Below are 21,911 nucleotides of genomic sequence, written 5' to 3' on the forward strand. Positions count from 1 at the left end.
TCTAATCTGTATTCTTTTGATCTCCTTTTGTTGTCTGATTGTTCTGGCTAGAACTTCAAGAACTATATTGAATAAGTAGGGAGAGAGTGGGCAGCCTTGTCTAGTCCCTGATTTTAGTGGGATTGCTTCAAGTTTCTCTCCATTTAGTTTAATGTTAGCTACTGGTTTGCTGTATATGGCTTTTACTATGTTTATGTATGGGCCTTGAATTCCTATTCTTTCCAGGACTTTTATCATGAAGGGGTGTTGAATTTTGTCAAATGCTTTCTCAGCATCTAATGAAATGATCATGTAGTTTTTTCTTTCAGTTTGTTTATATAATGGATCACGTTGATGGTTTTCCGTATATTAAACCATCCCTGCATGCCTGGGATGAAGCCTACTTGATCATGGTGGATGATTGTTTTGATGTGCTCTTGGATTCGGTTTGCCAGAATTTTTTTTCTTTATTAACTTGAGTATTTCCTATTTACATTTTGATTGTTATTCCCCTTCCCAGTTTCTGGGCCAACATCCCCTTAACCCTTCCCCCTCCCCTTCTATATGGGTGTTCCCCTCCCCATCCTCCCCCCATTACCCCCCTCCCCCAACAATTACATTCACTAGGTGTTCAATCTTGGCAGGACCAAGCGCTTCCCTTCCACTGGTGCTCTTACTAGGCTATTCCTTGCTACCTACGAGGTTGAAGCCCAGGGTCAGTCCATGTACAGTGTTTGGGGTTTGGCCTTGTCCCTGGAAGCTCTGGTTGCTTGGCATTGTTGTTCATATGTGGTTTCGAGCCCGTTCAAGCTCTTCCAGTCTTTTCTCTGATTCCTTCAACGTTCTCAGTTCAGTGGTTTGCTGCTGGCATTCCCCTTGTATGTGCTGTATTCTGGCTGTGTCTCTCAGGAGTGATCTACATCTGGTTCCTGTGGGCCTGCACTTCTTTGCTTCATCCATCTTATCTCATTGGGTGGTTTGCCAGAATTTTATTGAGTCTTTTTGCATCGATATTCATAAGGGAAATTGGTCTGAAGTTCTTTTTCTTTTTTGTGTCTTTGTGTGGTTTAGGTATAAGAGCAATTGTGCCTTCATAGAAGGAATTCAGTAGTGCTTCATCTGTTTTGATTTTGTGGAATAGTTTGGATAGTATTGGTATGAGGTTTTCAATGAAGGTCTGATAGAATTCTGCACAGAATCTACCTGGACCTGGGCTGTTTTTGGTTGGCAGACCTTTAATGATTGCTTCTATTTCTTTAGGAGTTATGGGGTTGTTGAAATGGTTTATCTGTTCCTGATTTAACGTTGGTCCTGGTTTCTGTCTAGGAAATTGTACATTTCCTTCAGGTTTTCAAGTTTTGTTGAATATAGGCTTTTGTAGTAGGATCTTATGATCTTTTGAATTTCCTCTGATTCTGTAGTTATGTCTCCCTTTTCATTTCTGATTTTGTCAATTTGTACACAGACTCTGTGTCCTCTCGTTAGTCTGGCTAAGGGTTTATCTATCTTGTTGATTTTCTCAAAGAACCAACTTTTGTTTCTGTTGATTCTTTGTATGTTCTTTTTGTTTCTACTTGGTTGATTTCAGATCTGAGTTTGATTATTTCCTGCCTTCCACTCCTCCTGGGTGTATTTGCTTCTTTTTGTTCTAGAGCTTTTAGGTGTGCTGTCAAGCTGCTGATATATGCTCTCTCCTGTTCTTTTTGAAGGCACTCAGAGCTATGAGTTTTCCTCTTAGCACAGCTTTCATTGTGTCCTATAAGTTTGGGTGTGTTGTACCTTCATTTTCATTAAATTCTAAGAAGTCTTTAATTTCTTTATTTCTCCTTTGACCATGTTATCATTGAGTAGAGCATTGTTCAGTTTCCATGTATATGTGGGCGTTCTTCTCTTATTGCTCTTGAAGACCAGCTTATCCCGTGGTGGTCTTATAGGACGCATGGGATTATTTCTATATATCTATATCTATTGAGGCCTGTTTTATGACCAATTATATGGGCAATTTTGGAGAAAGTACCTTGAGGTGGTGAGAAGGAGTTGTATCCTTTTGTTTTAGGATATAATGTTCTATAAATATTTGTTAAGTCCATTTGGTTCATGACTTCTCTTAGTCTGTCTGTGTCTGTTTAATTTCTGTTTCCATGATCTGCCCATTGATGAGCGTGGGGTGTTGAAATCTCCTACTCTTTTTGTGTGAGGTGCAATGAGTGCTTTGAGCTTTAGCAAGGTTTCTTTTATGTATGCAGGTGCCCTTGTATTTGGGGCATAGATATTTAGGATTGAGAGTTCATCTTGGTGGATTTTTCCTTTGATGAATACGAAGAGTCCTTCCTTACCCTTTTTGATGACTTTTAGTTGAAAATTGATTTTATTCGATATTAGAATGTCTACTCCAGCTTGCTTCTTCAGACCATTTGCTTGGAAAGGTGTTTCCCAGCCTTTCACTCTGAGGTAGTGTCTGTCTTTGTCTCTGAGGTGTGTTTCCTTTAGGCAGCAGAATGCAAGGTCCTCATTGTGTATCCAGTTTGTTAATCTATGTCTTTTTTGGGGGAGTTGAGTCCATTGATGTTGAGAGATATTAAGCAATAGTGATTGTTGCTTCCTGTTATATTCATATTTGGATGTGAGATTATGTTTGTGTGCTTTTCTTCTTTTTGTTTTGTTGCCAAGACGATTAGTTTCTTGCATTTTGTAGGGTGTACCTTGCCTCCTTACATTGGGCTTTGCCATTTATTATCCTTTGTAAGGCTTGATTTGTAGAAAGATATTTTGTAAATTTGGTTTTGTCATGGAATATCTTGGTTTCTCCATCTATGTTAATTGAGAGTTTTGCTGAGTACAGTAACCTGGGCTGGCATTTGTGTTCTCTTAGGGTCTGTATGACATCTGCCCAGGATCTTCTGACTTTCATAATCTCTGGTGAGAAGTCCGGTGTGATTCTGATATGTCTGCTTTTGTATGTTACTTGACTTTTTTCCCTTACTGCTTTTATTATTCTTTTTTTGTTTTGTGCATTTGGTGTTTTGAGTATTATGTGATAGGAGGAGTTTCTTTTCTGGTCCAATCTATTTGGAGTTCTGTAGGCTTCTTGTATGCTTATGGGTATCTCTTTCTTTAGGTTAGGGAAGTTTTCTTCTATGATTTTGTTGAAGATATTTACTGGTTCTTTGAGCTGGGAGTCTTCACTCTCATCTATACCTAGTATCCTTAGGTTTGATTTTCTCATTGAATCCTGGATTTCCTGTATGTTTTGAACCAGTAGCTTTTTCCATTTTACATTTTCTTTGACCGTTGTGTCAATGATTTCTATGGAATCTTCTGCTCCTGAGATTCTTTCTTCTGTCTCTTGTATTGTGTTGGTGATGCTGTATCTACAGCTTCTTGTCTCTTCCTTTGGTTTTCTATATCTAGAGTTGTCTCCCTCTGTGCTTTCTTTATTGCTTCTATTTTCATATTTAATTCCTTTACCTGTTTGATTGTGGTTTCCTGGAATTCTTTCAGGGATTTTTGTGATTCCTCTCTATAGGCTTCTACATGTTTATTTATGTTTTCCTGTGTTTCTCTAGGGGAGTTCTTTATGTCTTTCTTGCAGTCCTCCAGCATCATGATCGAATGTGATTTTCAATCTAGATCTTGTTTTTCTGGTGTGTTTGGACATTCAGTGTTTGCTTTGTTGGGAGAATTGGACTCTGATGATGACATGTAGTCTTGGTTTCTGTTGCTTGGTTTCCTGTCCTTCCCTCTTGCCATCAGGTTGTCTCTGGTGTTACCTTGTTCTGCTATTTCTGACAGTGGCTAGAGCGTCCTATAGGCCTGTGTGTCAGGAGTGCTATAGACCTGTTTTCCTGTTTTCTCTCAGCCAGTTATGGGAAGAGAGTGTTCTACTTTTGGGTGTGTAGTCTTTCCTGTCTACTGGTCTTCAGGTTTTCCTGTGGGCCGTGTCCTGAGTCCACCAGGCATGTTGCTTGGAGAAGAAAAGTTGGTCTTACGTGTGGTTTTGCGGCTGAAGTGTCTTCTGGGTATCTGCCTTTGAGCTCTCCGTGAGGGCGGCAACCAGGAGGGCCTGTGCCGCCTTTTCCCAGCGGCCCCGTGAACTGGGGTCCCAGATGCCATTAAGTTTTTTCCTCTGGACTACAGAAATGTGTAGTCTCTTCTGGCTTCCCAGTTGTGTCTGCCCCTCTGAAGGTTTAGCTTTCCCTCCCATTGGATTTGGGAACAGAGAACTGTTGACCTGATCCCTTCAGGTTAGGTTGGTTTCTGGACTGCAGGGGACCTGCTGCTCGAGTGCCCTATATTTTATTTTTTCTAATTTTATATTTAATCATTGATGATTGATGTGCTTGTTTGTATTGCTTTTGTCTTTGCATTTATCTTTTGGATATGCAAGTACAATAGCAAATATGTGGACATTAGCGGATAAGTTGCAGAAGTGATTTCTGTCCCCAATTAAGTGGGACTTGTGGATTTAATTGGGGTCATGACGGTTAGCATCTAGTGTCTTTACTTGCTGAGGTGCTGAGACATCATTTTGACTCTTATTGTAAACTTGAAGAATGGGATTATGGTTATGTTAGAAAATTATATATATCATTTGGAATAACTGTGTTTGCAATTTTTCTTTTTACATAAAAATTATCTAATGTGTATGTATGTAGTGTGTGTGTATATACATTTGTGTGCCCACTCATGTGCTTTCACATTGGTGAGCATGGCATGGCTTACCTGGGGAGTCAGAGGACACTTTTGGAGATTTACTTCTCTTTTTCTACCTATGTGTGAGCATTGCAATCAAATATAACTCATTTGGTTTGCATATCAAGTGACTTTTCCCATCTGAACTCTTTTGCCAACCTTGGGATTTGTTTCCAAAAACAGGAAAATAGCTTAGTAGCCAGGGTGAATTGGTCATGACTCCACAGTGACCAATTTTTTGTTTTCTGAAGTTATTTCTTGTAGGTCCAAATTCTCTATTATTGAATATTTGTGAAAAGTCCTTAAGGTACTGCACAGACCATAAAATTTGAATTGAAGTGGTTGCATTGACACCAGTACATAGGCGCAGGCCGGCATGTCCTTGGGCTAGAGAGCCGGACATCTCCCCAAGAGTTTGATCGTTTGTGGTGTTGACCAGCCCGAACCGAATTTAAAATGGGTGATGTTGAAAAAGGAAGGAAGGTTTTTGTTCAAAAGTGTGTCCAGTGCCACACTGTGGAAAAAGGAGGCAAGCATAAGACTGGACCAAACCTCCATGGTCTGTTTGGGCAGAAGACAGGCCAGGCTGCTGGATTCTCTTACACAGATGCCAACAAGAACAAAGGCATCACCTGGGGAGAGGATACCCTGATGGAGTATTTGGAAAATCCCAAAAAGTACATCCCTGGAACAAAAATGATCTTCGCTGGAATTAAGAAGAAGGGAGAAAGGGCGGACCTAATAGCTTATCTTAAAAAGGCTACTAATGAATAATTCCACTGCCTTATTTAGTACAAAACATACGTCTCATGGATTTTAATGTATACCATAATTTAATTCATACACCAAATTCAGATCATGAATGGCTAACAATATTTTTGTTGGACAGCCCCGATTCAAGTAAAATTGACTTGTCATAAAGTGGATATGATCTTTTTTAAAGTAACACTTCCAGTTGTATACATGCTATTACTGCTCTCCCTTTCTCAAGATAAGACTGAACTTAATTAGTAATGTTTTACTTTACATAAAAATGGGGGTGTCGCCTCAAACCTATTGAATGGTTTTATACTTAGATTTATATAACTGGGTATATGAATATGTTTAAATCCTGGGAAAATTCTATCACTGTCTCAGAAACAAGAAGACTCACCTGTGCTTCAGTGTGTGTTCACTGGCCTCTGACAGGCAATGCTAAACACCAGGACGGAACTATTTTTGACAATGCTGTTTTAATTAGAATTCCCTACATCAATGATGCTGCCTTTCAACACTGAAAGGCATTTACTGTGGTTTATGTATAATATCAAATAAAGAGTATTTAACACTTAAAAAATTGAATTGAAGAATTTACCTAGTACAAAAATATGGTGGAGTGGTGGACAACACAGTGAGTATAGTTTATGAAATTTGTGCCAAACATCATATTTCTGCTACTGGGATATTTGCTTCTTGTACCCACCTGTCTCTTTCCTGTTTCTCCAAAACATTGCCCTAGGCACCCAGTCCACAACTATTTTTGGACTTGCAAGTTTCCCAGGAGACAGTGAGTCCCATTGTCACCCCTCCTGTAATTGGCAGATGATGCCCAGATCCTTGACCCTGGATAAAGAGATGCTAGGAAACCTCAAGAGAAGGGGAAACAACTTTTAATGGCTCTGGGATTTACTGTCCACTCACCTCTTCTAATGAATGATCAATATCCTCCCTGTAACTCATTAGATTATAGTTTCCAGTGTGGTCTTACCCTCAGACCCTTGATCAAGGGCAATCTCCAAGATAAAATCCTCCTACAATGCTAGCCAATGTCCCACGTGGGGCTGTCCTTTTCTTGGATGTCTGACTTCTAGGAGGCATGTGGTTGTGTACTTTCCTTTTTGCTCTCTTTGGCTGTCTCCCTGGGTCTGCTCTTTCTGGACTAAGAGCCTGGATGTTGCCAAGGCAGAGTCCTCACTTTGATCGTCCTGGAGATGTAATAGTTGGGGGCAGCTTCTCCATCTTTCACTTCTCTGATGGTACCCTGTCTAATTTCACTGCCCCACCAACTGGGCTGCAGGCTTCAAGGTAAGTGCTGGACATGGGGTAGGGGCCTCTGAAAGTGAGAGGCAGCTTTCAAAGTTCGTGTGAAGCCTTGGGTTAGAGTTCCGTCTCAAAATCCCATCTAGATGACCTTGACCTTTCTCTGTGTAAACGCAGTAGTTCTGCTGCTCTCCCTTTTACATCTCCTCTCTCCTTTTTTCTGATTTGTACCAGACAGAAATTTAGGTGCTCATGTACCGACAGAATTATATGAGTCCTACAGGTCAGGTGTGGATTCTCGATCCTTTTATATCCTTGCTTCTTAAAATAGGGTTCAGGTAGGCATTTGTTAAATGAGTAATTGTGTAATTAATACCTATATCAAAATTTATCAGCCTCCCATTTCCTCTATAATATATTGCTTTTGTTATTTTTTTTCTAAGAGTCCTGGGTTGCCTCTAGTTCACTAGGAAGTCAAGGATGACATTGAATTTCGAATTATCCTGCCTCCACCTTTAGAGTCCTGGGGTTATAGGGTACACTACCACATTTAGTGTATGAGGACCTAACTCCATGAACTGAGCCATATCTACAGTCATTTTGTGTTCATTTTTGACCCACCCTTTCAAATGTCCTGTTGCAGAGAGTAGTTGTCTAGCATTTGTCATTAGTATTCCTTTTGTGAATGTTTACATTTACCTTTAAAATTTGCAACGATGGCTTAGTATAGGTATATGACTTTACCCCTAGGACTCATGAACCTCAGGTAGGAGCATTGCTAATTTCAGGCAATATTTAAGTATATAAAATTTGACCTGAGTTAAAAGTAGTTGAAAAGAGTGTTTCCTAAAGAAACCACCATCATTCTGTATTCAACCACAAATGCTAGAGTCCTTTATTTCTGTATTTTCACATTTAAAATCACTTTAAATGATTTTTATTTGTATGTGCAACTGTATCTCCCTTTGTGCTATAACTACTGTGGAACACCTTGTGAATTTCAGGCTATCTTCAAACAGGATTACAGCTATGTTTGTCTTTTCTTTCTTTCTTTTTTATTTCTTTCTTCTTCCTCTTCCTCCTATTCCTTCCTTCTTTTCTTCTTTCCTTCCTTCCTCTTCTGCTTCTTCTTTGTAAACAGTTTCTGTCAGTCTCTGTCGATGAGACTATTGTAGCAGTCACTATATTCCTGCTGACACCTGAGTGCTGGAATCACAAGTGTGTGCCATCATAACTGTGTCCCATGCTATTCCTTATGTTAATGATTAATAGTTGTATGCATGTATTGGGTACAATGCAATATTTCAAAACTGTATATACTATAGAGTGATTAATCAATCTCATCAACAAATACTTCATTTACACACTCAAGTTTTGGAGATGTGAACATTTAAAGTCTAATGTGATAGTTGCAACAGGAGAGTGAGTTAAGGTTATACGGGCTGGAGAAATGCCTGAGTTGGAGAAGGGTCTTTTGTGTGAGATTGAAGCCAGAGTTTGGATTCTAATAACCTACATGAAAGCTTAATATGTTGAACATCTGTAATCTTTGTTAGGAACTTAGAGACAAGTGGATTCCTAAAGATTGATGGCCATCAGCCTAGCTGAATGGATGGAGTACAGGTTTAGTGAGGCAACCTGCCAGAAAACGTAAGTTGGAGAGGAGAAGGCTCATGGGATTAAGTCTTTAGCCTGCAAGCCTGATGTATGACCTGAATGTTCTCTTCCTGGAACCCACATAAAGGTGGAGGAAGAGAACTGGATCACATGTTGTAGTATGTGTGGGTCTATTAAAACACATGTGCACAGAATAATGATTTTAAAGGATGAAGAAGAAATTGAGAAAGCTATTCAGATATCCCATCAGCCTTTACAACCTCAGAGGAAACTATACCCATACACATTACACAGAAATAAACACATATACACATACACACATATACACATGAACACACACACAAATACATAGACACACAGACACACAGATACACACACATACACATGGTGAGCATTGTTGTAGAATACATTAGAAGGTGACAGTTGACATATATTCATACATACACATATACACATAAAAGAAGTTCATGGTCAATCTCCGTTGCATAATTAGTGAGGTCAGGTTAAGTGATATGGAGACTCAAACTTAAAAGAAAAAAGTCTACTCTCAACAATAACAATTAAAAAAATTTATTTAAAATGTAACATCAGTTGGATGTATTAGAGCTTGCCTTTAATCACAGTGCTCAAGAGGAAGTGGTGGGCAGATCTATGTGAATTCCAGACAATCAAGACTACACAGAGAGACCCTGTCTTAACACCCCCATCCACATGTATATGTATATCTATTAATCTATCTATCTATCTATCTATCTATCTATCTATCTATCTATCATCTATCTATCTTATCTATATCTTTTTCTCCTTCCTTAAACATTTCCATATGCACTCTCTTCTAAATTCATGGCCTTTTATTCTTCAATCATTATTATTGTTGCATTTGAATAATTATATAAATAAATATACACATGTAATTTATTGATTAATTTGGTGATGGTTTAATATTTTATTAGATTTGCTATTTGATGATTTCATATTTTTATGTTACATTTAATTTATTCTCATTCCTCCCAGCCCCTCTTATTTTCTTTCCATACCTGTCATTTCCTCCTTGATAGTGAAGGTCCCTTTTCTACATTCCAGCCTTTTTGTTTAGTACCCACTAATTTAACCCAAGGTTGTTGTCTGTGGCTTGAAATTATGGGGGTCTGAAATGTCCATTACAGCTTAGTGGATTCACTTGTTAGTGACATGAATAAAGACAATGACATTTTTAAACCCAAAATATATCAGTTGCCAATAGTTAAACAAGAAAATAGGCCAGGCAAAGAGATTGCCAGTGAATGATTGACTGTTGATAGGCTCACATGCATGCAGTGTCTGAGTCATGTTTTAAAGGGAGCATTTCACTTCTCATTCACATATCTTCTGGCTCTTAATGACAGAAAATCTGACACAGATGATAATTGCCATAATTAAAACCAACCATACTATTTGATAGATTTATTTTCCTTGTTTCCTTGAAACAGAGTCTCTCTGTGTAGGTCTAGCTTCCTTAGACTAGCTATGTAGATCACGTTTTGTTTTCTGATTCTCCTTTTTCGTCCTGAGTGGTGGGATTGAACAAGTGGGTCACCAACACAGCTCACTGTCTTCTGAAACTCTCCCTGTGATTACTGTCTCTATCTTCCCTGTGGCTCCCCTTTGACTCTTCTGAACGGGGCTCGTGTGCACATCTCTGTACAAATATTTGAGGAGGTGTATGTCTTTACTCAGATCCCTTGGGTCACAGTGTTCATTCTTGTTCGAATATGTCCCATAATGAGTGATAAATGTGGGCTTCTTTTTCCCTCAGTGTCTCCAGGTGGGGTTACCGGGTGGCACAGAGTTTTGTCTTTGCCATCGAGGAGATTAATAAGAGTGCTCAGTTGTTGCCCAATTTAACACTGGGCTTCTCCATTCGAAACTCTGGTGACTCAGTTCATGGAGCCCTCTATGAGACGATGGGCTTTCTCACAGGGCAGGAGGAGCCCATCCCCAACTACACATGCCGGCATGGCTCTCCACAGGCTGCCTTGGTCGGGGACACACGGTCATCCCTGTCTGTATCCATGGCCAGACTTCTGGGGCTGTACAAGTTTTCCCAGGTGAGTTGCTTAAAGCCTTATTCTTAGGGAATGTGGTGAATGTGATGATAGTGATAATGATGGTGTTGGTCACAGTAGTGAGCAGCTCTACTGAGGAGTCAGGTTCCCTGAATATTCTCAATGTCCAACGTGATTCTCTCCTCCATGTATATATAGTTTAGAAAAAATTATCATTCCTCTCCATTGAAAAGAATAGTGAGACAATTTCATTTTTATTATTTGAAATATATTTTATAGATTTACTGATTTTTAGTTTATATGTATTGCATATTTTGCCATTTTTATATGTGTGTGTTTGTGTGTGCGTGTACCACACGAATCTCTGGTGCTTGTGAACATAAGAACTACAAAAATGTAGTTCATATGGCTATATAACTTTTATGTGTCCTGAGGGTGCTGGAAATTAAACTTGGGTCCTCTCAAAGAGTACCAAGTAATGTTAACCATTCAGCCATATCTTCATCACCCTATTAATCAATCCATCAATCAATTATTATTAGAGAGGTAGAGTAACTCTGTCCGTGTCTTTAAATAAGTATGTGTGTGTGTGTGTTTGTGTGTGTGTGTGTGTGTGTACAATGAACCTTTGCATATCTGAGGAGTCTAGAAGAGGCTTCCTTCATCATTCCTCACCTATCCCTTGAGTCAAGATCTCTTCCTGAACCTACAGCCCATGATTTCTTGACCAGACTGGAATATTGAAAGCTCCACCTAGTGTCCTGTGTGCACACCTCTTGGAGCTAAGGATACTGTTATGAAGAGGATGCCCAACTTGTTACAGGAACACTAGCACCTGAGCTCCTATTATGATTTTGTAGCAAGTGCTGTTAGCCATCTTGATATCCCTCATGTTAGGCATATTTAAATTAGTAGATATTTCATTTCACTTTTCTGTATATGATCACACACCCCAAAACAAACTTTGTTTCTGTCTTTTTCAGGTGTGTATTGTGTGTGTGTGTGTGTGTGTGTGTGTGTGTGTGTGTGTGTGTGTGTAGGTAGCATCTCTGTGTAACATAGGTTGCCCTTGAACTCTTGATCACTTTTCCTCAGATTTCTGAGGACTGCACACTATTATGCTCAGAACAGAAATTTGATATATTGACTATTTTAAAGGGACTTCTTGAATTTCAACTTGTAGGGCTGCAAAATAAATTTAGTTAAATTTGAATTTCATGGCTGGAGATATGGCTCAGAGTTGAAGATCACTGGGTGCTCTTTTAGAAAAATTTCAAATCCCAACAACCACATGGTGTCTTAGATGAATCTGTAACTCCATTTCCAGACATGATATTCCCTCTTCTGTCCTGGAAGGCTAGCAGACACACATGTGGTGCAGATCATACATACAGGCAAAACACTCTTTTGTAGATAATAATAAAATACTGAGTTTCTAAGAATCAATGAATTGCTTTTAGTCTATGTTTGACCCAATATTTGTATTAAAATATAATTTGTTTTCAACTAGTAATGTGTGTTTCATGGGACAAACTAATACATAGAAATGATCATTACTTACTCAAAATCAAAACATAACAAGACCTCGCAAGACCGTCTGCATGAGTTTGATGGAGACTTTTCCTTCCACATGAAGCTACTAGATGCTATGGCCTTTGTCTTAAGACAGTACAAACTTTACACATTTTGTAGAAGAAGGTTTTCACTCATACTCTGAGACTGACCAGTCACATTCAGTGCCTCCCAAAACCAAAGAGAACACACTAGACCTGACCACATGGGACCAGACCACACCAGAGCACAGTAGACCAGACCAAACCTCAACAGACACAGAACCCACTCGTCACATATCCAAGTACTCTCTGTTTTCTGAACATATTAACACCTCCTCTTTGACAAAATGATAGAGCAGATTCCTATTTCTCTTAAATTTGGAAACCCTCACAATGATAGTCTGATAAGAACCTATAATTCATTCATTCTTAGGAGGTGCAGCAAGGTGGCTCATTGGGCTAAGGTGTTTTCTAGCAAGTTTGATGATTTGAATTTGAGGCTCTGGAACTCACTAGGTGGAGGAAGAAAACCAGTCCCCATAATTTCTCTTCTATGTCTACATATGCATCCTCACAGACAGGTAGACATACATTAGGACACATACACACAGACACACACACAGACACACACAAAGACACACACCCCCACGCATACACAAACACACACACATACACATGAATTTTCTAAAGAATGTTCTAACAGCTGCATGCAAATGAAAGGAGAAGACCAAGCCTTGCTGAGGTGCTGCAAACAAATATAGCAGTGGGCAGTTGGAAGGACAGATGCTGATAGTAAAGATATGGTTCTGGGCTTCTTTTGAGAAGCTACAGGGCAGTCTGTGGTGATCAGCTATTGTAGGGCACACAGCTACTTGGAAGGATCAGGATCTTTCTCAAAACATTATTGTAGGGTTGGTTCTTATGCTGTCTTGCTCCCAATTGGTTCTTGATCTGTCAGTAAAGAAGCCATGAATAAATTGCTGGGTATAAGATATTGGTGGGACATCCAGGTCCCTGGAGGAAAAGAGACAGAAAGATGAAAGAGATTAGAGAGTAGAGTTCACCATGCTTCAGTGAGGTCTCAGGAGGAGTGTGACCTGTGGCACCTCTTTTCCAGGTGGGAGATAGGAGTGTCCAGCGATTGTGTCCAAATGCAAGTTGAGAAGGAACAACTGTGTGTGTCTCTTTTATCAGTGGTTTCAAAGAAACTAGGGTTGGCACTGGTAGAGTGACACATTATTTTCATTTTTCATAAAATTTGTTATGCTTTAGATTGCAATATACATTTTTGTGTATGTGTGTATGTCTGTGCAAATCTATGCAACAGGTGTGAGAGGAAGCCAGAAGCAAGTCAGATTTCCTGGGGCTGGAGTTACAAACAGTTGTGAGCCACTACATGTGGGTGTTGGGAGTTTAACTGGAGTACTTTACAAGTTGAACAAGTGCTGGAACTGCAGAGCCTTCTCTTCAGCCTCATCCTTCCAACATTCCATTCATACCATAATCGTGCTCCTGAGTCCTTGACCTCATCTACTCTCTTATTGCCTGTCTCTTCCTTGACAGATCAGCTATTCATCTTCCCTACCTAGCCTAAGTGACAAGATCCAGTTTCCGTCCTTCCTTCGGACACTGCCTAGTGATCTCACATCCTGTCATGCACTTACTCAGCTGATAATTCACTTTCAGTGGTCCTGGGTGATCATTCTGGCTCAAGATGATGACTTTGGACAGCAGGCCAGTTCTCTGGCCACTCAGCAGCTGAGTGCAGCCAGTGTGTGCACTGAGTTTCACCTCCATGTCCCTTCCCAACAGTCCTTGGGGAAGATTGAAGAGACTGTCCAGAAGATGCAGAAATGTACAGCCAGAGTTGTTCTGGTTTTCTTAAGCAATTCAGATTTCCAGCTCATCTTGTCTGGCTTACTGGCTGCCTCTGTCTCAGGGCAGGTATGGGTCAGCAGTGACCCTCTGCACATGACACTCAGTCTGAGCATTCCAGGTGTTTCTCAGGTCTTGCAAGGCACATTTGGCCTTCTGTATCACAGCAGCAGGGCAATTGGCTTCCCTGAGTTCTTTGCTCACTTGCATCCCAACCAGACCCCAGAAGACATTTTTATAAAGAAGTTCTGGGAGTATACATTTGATTGTACATGGCCCTACCAGAACAGCACAGTGACCGAGGGTGTCCAGGTCTGCTCAGGCAATGAGAGTCTGAAGAACAAACCTCATCCTTTCCCAGAAGTGAGTAAAATTGATGCTGCTTACACAGCTGTCTACAGCATTGCCCATGCCCTGCACCAGGATGGGAAAGGCACAAATCCCCAGGACTTCCATCACTGGCAGGTGAGAGAGACATGTGTGGAGTGGATGGTTCAGGGATGGTTGGGGGAAGAATTATAATGCTTTTTACAAAGCTGTAGAAGTACAGCATATTATATGCTTTTGCAAGGATGTCCCATATTCGCACTGATAAGCCACCATAGAAATTGCATTGCAGAAGGAATCCAGGCTCTGTGTTTGATTTCAGATGAATCCAGTCCCTATGGGGTTACCTCTGTACAACCTTAAGTTGCCTAGTACATTTAATTTTCGTAAAATAGTAACCTTTTTTGTGTCCCAAATTTGAGCTACTGCGAACGTTTTTAGTACAGGCATGTTGAAAATCAGAATCTCAATGATACATCAAATGTTATTATATATATATATATATATACATGTATATGAGTGCATGTGCATGTGTGGCAGGGTTATGTACCTCAGCATGCAGGCATATGATGTAGGTGTGCACAGTGCACACAACTATGTACATATTTGTGAGAATGTCTGAGAATATGAGAAATTACTTTTTTTTCTTTATTAACTTGAGTATTTCTTGTTTACATTTTGATTGTTATTCCCCTTCCCGGTTTCCGGGCCAACATCCTCATAGCCCCTCCCCCTCTCCTTCTATATGGGTGTTCCCCTCCCCAACCTACCCCCATTACCACCCTCCCCCCAACAATCACGTTCACTGGGGGTTCAGTCTTGGCAGGACCAAGGGCTTCCCCTTCCACTGGAGCTCTTACTAGGCTATTCATTGCTACCTATGAGGTTGAAGCCCAGGGTCAGTCTATGTATAGTCTTTGGGTAGTGGCTTAGTCCCTGGAAGCACTGGTAGCTTGGCATTGTTGTTCATATGGGGTCTCAAGCCCCTTCAAGCTCTTTCAGTCCTTTCTCTGATTCTGCAGGGAGACAAATAACCCTATTAAAAAATGGGGTTCAGAGCTAAACAATGAATTCACAGCTGAGGAATGCCGAATGGCTGAGAAACACCTAAAGAAATGTTCAACATCTTTAGTCATAAGGGAAATGCAAATCAAAACAACCCTGAGATTTCACCTCACACCAGTGAGAATGGATAAGATCAAAAACTCAGGTGACAGCAGATGCTGGCGAGGATGTGGAGAAAGAGGAACATTCCTCCATTGTTGGTGGGATTGCAGACTGGTACAACCATTCTGGAAATCAGTCTGGAGCTTCCTCAGAAAATTGGACGTTGAACTGCCTGAGGATCCAGCTATACCTCTCTTGGGCATATACCCACAAGATACCCCAACACATAAAAAAAGACACGTGCTCCACTATGTTCATCGCAGCCTTATTTATAATAGCCAGAAGCTGGAAAGAACCCAGATGCCCTTCAACAGAGGAATGGATACAGAAAATGTGGTACATCTACACAATGGAATATTACTCAGCTATCAAAAACAATGACTTTATGAAATTAAATAGGCAAATGGTTGGAACTGGAAAATATCATCCTGAGTGAGGTAACCCAATCACAGAAAAACACACATGGTATGCACTCACTGATAAGTGGCTATTAGCCCAAATGCTTGAATTACCCTAGATGCCTAGAACACATGAAACTCAAGACGGATGATCAAAATGTGAATGCTTCACTCCTTCTTTAAAAGGGGAACAAGAATACCCTTGGCAGGGAATAGGGACGAAAAGTTTAAAACAGAGGCAGAAGGAACACCCATTCAGAGCCTGCCCCACGTGTGGCCCATACATATACAGCCATCCAATTAGACAAGATGGATGAAGCAAAGAAGTGCAGGCTGACAGAAGCTGGATGTAGATCTCTCCTGAGAAACACAGCCAGAATACAGCAAATACAGAGGCGAATGCCAGCAGCAAACCACTGAACTGAGAACGGGACCCCCGTTGAAGGAATCAGAGAATGAACTGGAAGAGCTTGAAGGGGCTTGAGACCCCATATGTACAACAATGCCAAGCAACCAGAGCTTCCAGGGACTAAGCCACTACCTAAAGACTATACATGGACTGACCCTGGACTCTGACCTCATAGGTAGCAATGAATATCTTAGTAAGAGCACCAGTGGAAGGGGAAGCCCTGGGTCCTGCTAAGACTGAACCCCCAGTTAACTCGATTGTTTGGGGGAGGGCGGCAAGGGGGGAGGATGGGGAGGGGAACACCCATAAAGAAGGGGAGGGGGGGTTTGCCCAGAAATCGGGAAAGGGAATAACACTCGAAATGTATATAAGAAATACTGAAGGTAATAAAAAAAAAAAAACTTAAGTTGATTCCTTCAACGGGGGTCCCGTTCTCAGTTCAGTGGTTTGCTGCTGGCGTTCGCCTATGTACTTGCTGTATTCTGGCTGTGTCTCTCAGGAGCAATCTACATCCAGCTCTTGTCGGCCTGCACTTCTTTGCTTCATCCATCTTGTCTAATTGGGTGGCTGTATATGTATGGGCCACACGTGGGGCAGGCTCTGAATGGGTGTTCCTTCTGCCTCTGTTTTAAACTTTGCGTCCCTATTCCCTGCCAAGGGTATTCTTGTTCCCCTTTTAAAGAAGGAGTGAAGCATTCACATTTTGATCATCCGTCTTGTGTTTCATGTGTTCTAGGCATCTAGGGTAATTCAAGCATTTGGGCTAATAGCCACTTATCAGTGAGTGCATACCATGTGTGTTTTTCTGTGATTGGGTTACCTCACTCAGGATGATATTTTCCAGTTCCATCTATTTGCCTATGAATTTCATAAAGTCATTGTTTTTGATAGCTGAGTAATATTCCATTGTGTAGATGTACCATATTTTCTGTATCCATTCCTCTGTTGAAGGGCATCTGGGTTCTTTCCAGCTTCTGGCTATTATAAATAAGGTTATGAACATAGTGGAATATTTGTCTTTGGTATATGTTGGGCCATCTTTTGGGTATATGCCCAAGAGAGGTATAGATGGGTCTTCAGGTAGTTCAATGTCCAATTTTCTGTGGAACCTCCAGACTGATTTCCAGCATGGTTGTACCAGTCTGCAATCCCACCAACAATGGAGGAGTGTTCCTCTTTCTCCACATCCTCACCAGGATTTGCTGTCACCTGAGTTTTTGATCTTATCCATTCTCACTGGTGTGAGGTGAAATCTCAGGGTTGTTTTGATTTGCATTTCCCTAATGACTAAAGATGTTGAACATTTCTTTAGGTGTTTCTCAGCCATTCAGCATTCCTCAGCTGTGAATTCTTTGTTTAGCTCTGAACCCCATTTATTAATAGGGTTATTTGTCTCCCTGCGGTCTAACTTCTTGAGTTCTTTGTATATTTTGGATATAAGGCCTCTATCTGTTGTAGGATTGGTAAAGATCTCTTCCCAATCTGTTGGTTGCCGTTTTGTCCTAACAAAAGTGTCCTTTGCCTTACAGGTTTGCAGTTTTATGAGATCCCATTTGTCGATTCTTGATCTTAGAGCATAAGCCATTGGTGTTTTGTTCAGGAAATTTTCTCCAGTGCCCATGTATTCGAGATGCTTCCCCAATTTTTCTTCTATTAGTTTGAGTATGTCTGGTTTGATGTTGAGGTCCTTGATCCACTTGGATTTAAGCTTTGTACAGGGTGATAAGCATGGATTGATATGCATTCTTCTACATGTTGACCTCCAGTTGAACCAGCACCATTTGCTGAAAATGCTATCTTTTTTCCATTGGATGGATTTGGCTCCTTTGTCAAAAAATCAAGTGACCATATCACTTGTTTTTTAAACCTCATGGTGGAAGTATTGTGACTTTGTTTTTTGTATTAGTGAGGTTCATCTTTGTGGTTGAATTGAAACAGACTACCATATTCTGGATTGTTTTTCTGCAGAACTTACTACTTTGTATGCTGAACGCTGGAAATGTAAGATGAAGTTGCCATTATGGTTGATTTTGCCTGAGGATTGAGTCTGAGGGTGTGCCTGAGTGCATGTGTGCATGCCTGTCTGTCTTACTGCACTCTTTTCAGTTTGTTCTTTGACTTTTAGACAGGATTTTATCATACAGCTTGGCTGGCATTGAACTCTCCTTTTTGACCAGTCTATGAACTGAAAGATATCTACCTTAGTCTGCCTCTCAGGTGCTAAAATTAAATTATTTGCCGTTACACCCTGTCCCAACTACCCTTTCTCATTAATATCACAGTCCTGTTGGAACTACATCTACCCTGGTGAAATCACTTAGCCTTTATTACAACATCTCCGGTTAACTTAATGAGAAATTTCAGGATACTGATGGATAGGAGTTTAACAAATGAATTATTGGAAGCATGACTCAGTCTAAATCATTTGTTAATGTGACTTTTTCCTAATTGAGAACAAAATGAACCACTAAAGAGCTCACATAATGTATAGCTGCTGCTCAATGTGGTCAAGTCAGTGATCTCTAGGTTCAGTGAGAGATCTTTTCTAAAAAACTAGAGTGGAAAGAAATGGAGAAAAATGGCTCAGCAGTTAGAAATATCCACATGGTGACTCACAACCATGTGTAAATACAGTTTGAGGGCATTTGCTGCCACCTTCTGACCTCTACCCCTACCAGGCATTCATGTGATGGCCTTCTATATATACAGACAAAACTCCCAAATAGCAAAATAAAGTAAGTTATTCTAAAAAAATAAGTTGTTGAGACTTGTGAAATGTGTTTGAGTATTCACTTAGCTTTGATAACCTGAGATGGACTCCTGAGATCCACATGGTGGAAGGAGAGGATTAAATTAATTTCTTTCTTTCTTTCTTTCGTTCGTTCTTTCTTTCTTTCTTTCTTTCTTTCTTTCTTTCTTTCTTTCTTTTTTTATTAACTTGAGTATTTCTTATATACATTTCGAGTGTTATTCCCTTTCCCGGTTTCAGGGCCAACATCCCCATAACCCCTCCCCCTCCCCTTCTTTATGGGTGTTCCCCTCCCCATCCTCCCCCCTTGCCGCCCTCCCCCCAACAATCTAGTTCACTGGGGGTTCAGTCTTAGCAGGACCCAGGGCTTCCCCTTCCACTGGTGCTCTTACTAGGATATTCATTGCTACCTATGAGATCAGAGTCCAGGGTCAGTCCATGTATAGTCTTTAGGTAGTGGCTTAGTCCCTGGAAGCTCTGGTTGCTTGGCATTGTTGTACATATGGGGGTCTCGAGCCCCTTCAAGCTCTTCTAGTTCTTTCTCTGATTCCTTCAACGGGGGTCCTATTCTCAGTTCAGTGTTTGCTGCTGGCATTCGCCTCTGTATTTGCTGTATTCTGGCTGTGTCTCTCAGGAGCAATCTACATCCAGCTCCTGTCGGCCTGCACTTCTTTGCTTCATCCATCTTGTCTAATTGGATGGCTGTATATGCATGGGCCACATGTGGGGCAGGCTCTGAATGGGTGTTCCTTCTGTGTCTGTTTTAATCTTTGCCTCTCTATTCCGTGCCAAGGGTTTTCTTGTTACCCTTTAAAAGAAGGAGTGAAGCATTCACATTTTGATCATCCGTCTTGAGTTTCATGTGTTCTAGGCATCTAGGGTAATTCAAGCATTTGGGCTAATAGCCACTTATCAATGAGTGCATACCATGTGTGTTTTTCTGTGATTGGGTTACCTCACTCAGGATGATATTTTCCAGTTCCAACCATTTGCCTACGAATTTCATAAAGTCATTGTTTTTGATGGCTGAGTAATATTCCATTGTATAGATGTACCACATTTTCTGTATCCATTCCTCTGTTGAAGGGCATCTGGGTTCTTTCCAGCTTCTGGCTATTATAAATAAGGCTGCTATGAACATAGTGGAGCACGTGTCTTTTTTATATGTTGGGGCATCTTTTGGGTATATGCCCAAGAGAGGTATAGCTGGATCCTCAGGCAGTTCAATGTCCAATTTTCTGGTGAACCTCCAGACTGATTTCCAGAATGGTTGTACCAGTCTGCAATCCCACCAACAATGGAGGAGTGTTCCTCTTTCTCCGCAGAGGATTAAATTTCTAAAATTTGTCCTGACCTCCAAGTGTACACCATGGCATTCCTAAGCCTACCTACATACATATACATAGCAAAATGTAAAAATATATTAAATTTATCCTATATATGAAGAAATTTTATTCGTAAAATAAGGTGTAGGAAGTGACTAAGAAACAATATCTGATGGTAATCTTTGATCCTACATGCATGTGATTCCAATACACATACACACACAAACATAAACATACACAAACTCACATAAGTTAGGTATAGTAGTGTAATTATACAATCACACTAGTTAAGAGGATGAGGAAGTAGGCTTAGGAATTCAAGATAATCTGCTACTCAGTCAATTCAAGGCCAAGTGGTGTTACAGGAATACCATTTTAAGACATAAATACCCCCACTTCCTCCAATAAAATAGGTATAGATTATTCATAATTTTTTGTACCCCTATTCAATCCCATCCCTGGCCAGCGAGAATAATTCATAAATATATTAATTTCTGGAGAGGCTGCAAGAGAAATTAACACTTGGGATACCTTCCTTCACCGCTAGTGAAGTTCCTATATTGTTACAGACATAGTGTTTTTGTGTCTCTCATAGACACGAAGAGATGTCTTTTGTGTCCCAAGGAGCAGTACTCGAGCCATACCAGAGACCATTGCCTTCCCAGGACAGAGATCTTCCTGGCCTTTGAGGAACCATTGGGATTCATATTGGCTTTGATGGCAATCTTGCTGGCTGGTCTGGCTCTCCTGGTACTTGGAATGTTCCTGAAGCATCGAGACACACCTGTGGTCAGGGCCAACAACAGAACTCTCAGCTACTTCCTCCTGATCTCTCTTTCCCTCTGTTCCCTATGTTCCTTGCTTTTCCTTGGGAGACCCACTGTCACCACCTGTCTCCTCTGTCAGACCACCTTTGCTGTGGTGTTCACAGTGGCTGTGTCCTCTGTTCTGGCCAAGACTCTCACAGTAGTCCTGGCCTTCAGAGTCACCAAGCCAGGAAGCAGGATCCAGGTGTGCCTGAGCCCTGGTGCTTCAACCTCAGTCGTCCTCATTGCTTCCTTAATACAGGCTGTTCTTTGTGGAGTGTGGTTGGCTACCTCCCCACCATTCCCAGACAGGGATATGATCTCAGAGCCCTGGCACATTGTGATCCAGGAAGGTTCTGGTGCCACCTTCTTCTGTGTGCTGGGCTTCTTAGGTTTCCTGGCAGGGGGTACCTTCTCTGTGGCTTTCCTGGCCAGGGACCTACCAGATGTCTTCAATGAGACCAAGTTCCTCACCTTCAGCATGCTGCTCTTCTGCAGTGTCTGGACAGCCTTCCTGCCCCTGTACCACAGTGCCCAGGGAAAGTCCACTGTGGCGGTAGAGATCTTCTCCATCCTGGCCTCCACTGCTGGACTTTTGGGTGGCATCTTCATCCCCAAATGCTACATCATCTGTTGAAACCAGAAAAGAATACCCCTGCCTGGCTAAGGCAAGGCCACTGTGCACATCAAGACAGGTAGTGTTCGATGCTCCATAGAAAGTGATAGTTCTCTGGGGTGTAACCAAGAGCAAGTGGTTGAATTTGACTCATTGTTTCTTTGTGGATCAAAATGTATTTAAAAGATAGATCAAGATTCAAGTAAGGCACTTATAACAAAACACAAATGACAATTAAGCTTAGAGTAGACAGTCACTGAATATTCTGTCCATATGTATTGTTGAAAGTCATCACAGTTCAGAAACGTTTAAGGAGAGCACCGAAGATCACACA

At 41.0% G+C, this 21,911-nt stretch overlaps 2 protein-coding genes across 2 annotated transcripts; both read left to right on the forward strand.

Moving 5' to 3' along the window:
- Positions 1 to 5,127: 5,127 nt before the first annotated feature.
- Positions 5,128 to 5,463, forward strand: LOC116894644 (cytochrome c, somatic-like). Its single transcript, XM_032896356.1, has one exon. It carries the CDS (start codon positions 5,128 to 5,130, stop codon positions 5,443 to 5,445), a length of 318 nt encoding a protein of 105 aa, XP_032752247.1. The 3' UTR covers positions 5,446 to 5,463.
- A 4,787-nt stretch (positions 5,464 to 10,250) lies between these two features.
- Positions 10,251 to 21,598, forward strand: LOC116893529. The gene is made up of 4 exons (XM_032895255.1): positions 10,251 to 10,394; positions 13,469 to 14,245; positions 14,430 to 14,493; positions 20,751 to 21,598. The coding sequence occupies exons 1-4, from the start codon at positions 10,251 to 10,253 to the stop codon at positions 21,596 to 21,598; spliced, it is 1,833 nt and encodes a 610-aa protein (XP_032751146.1).
- The last annotated feature ends 313 nt before the right edge of the window (positions 21,599 to 21,911 follow it).

Source organism: Rattus rattus, chromosome 2 (assembly GCF_011064425.1).
Source record: "Rattus rattus isolate New Zealand chromosome 2, Rrattus_CSIRO_v1, whole genome shotgun sequence".
In the NCBI taxonomy this organism is placed as follows: Eukaryota; Metazoa; Chordata; class Mammalia; order Rodentia; family Muridae; genus Rattus; species Rattus rattus.

What these genes read in the sequence shown, in the direction of transcription:
- LOC116894644 (XM_032896356.1), top strand. Translation starts at nt 5,128, where the DNA reads ATGGGTGATGTTGAAAAAGGAAGGAAGGTTTTTGTTCAAAAGTGTGTC.
- LOC116893529 (XM_032895255.1), top strand. Translation starts at nt 10,251, where the DNA reads ATGGGCTTTCTCACAGGGCAGGAGGAGCCCATCCCCAACTACACATGC. An exon ending in GGCTGTACAAGTTTTCCCAG is followed by an intron (nt 10,395 to 13,468) that starts GTGAGTTGCTTA and finishes CTTCCTTGACAG; the next exon opens with ATCAGCTATTCATCTTCCCT. An exon ending in GCCTAGTACATTTAATTTTC is followed by an intron (nt 14,494 to 20,750) that starts GTAAAATAGTAA and finishes TGTCTCTCATAG; the next exon opens with ACACGAAGAGATGTCTTTTG.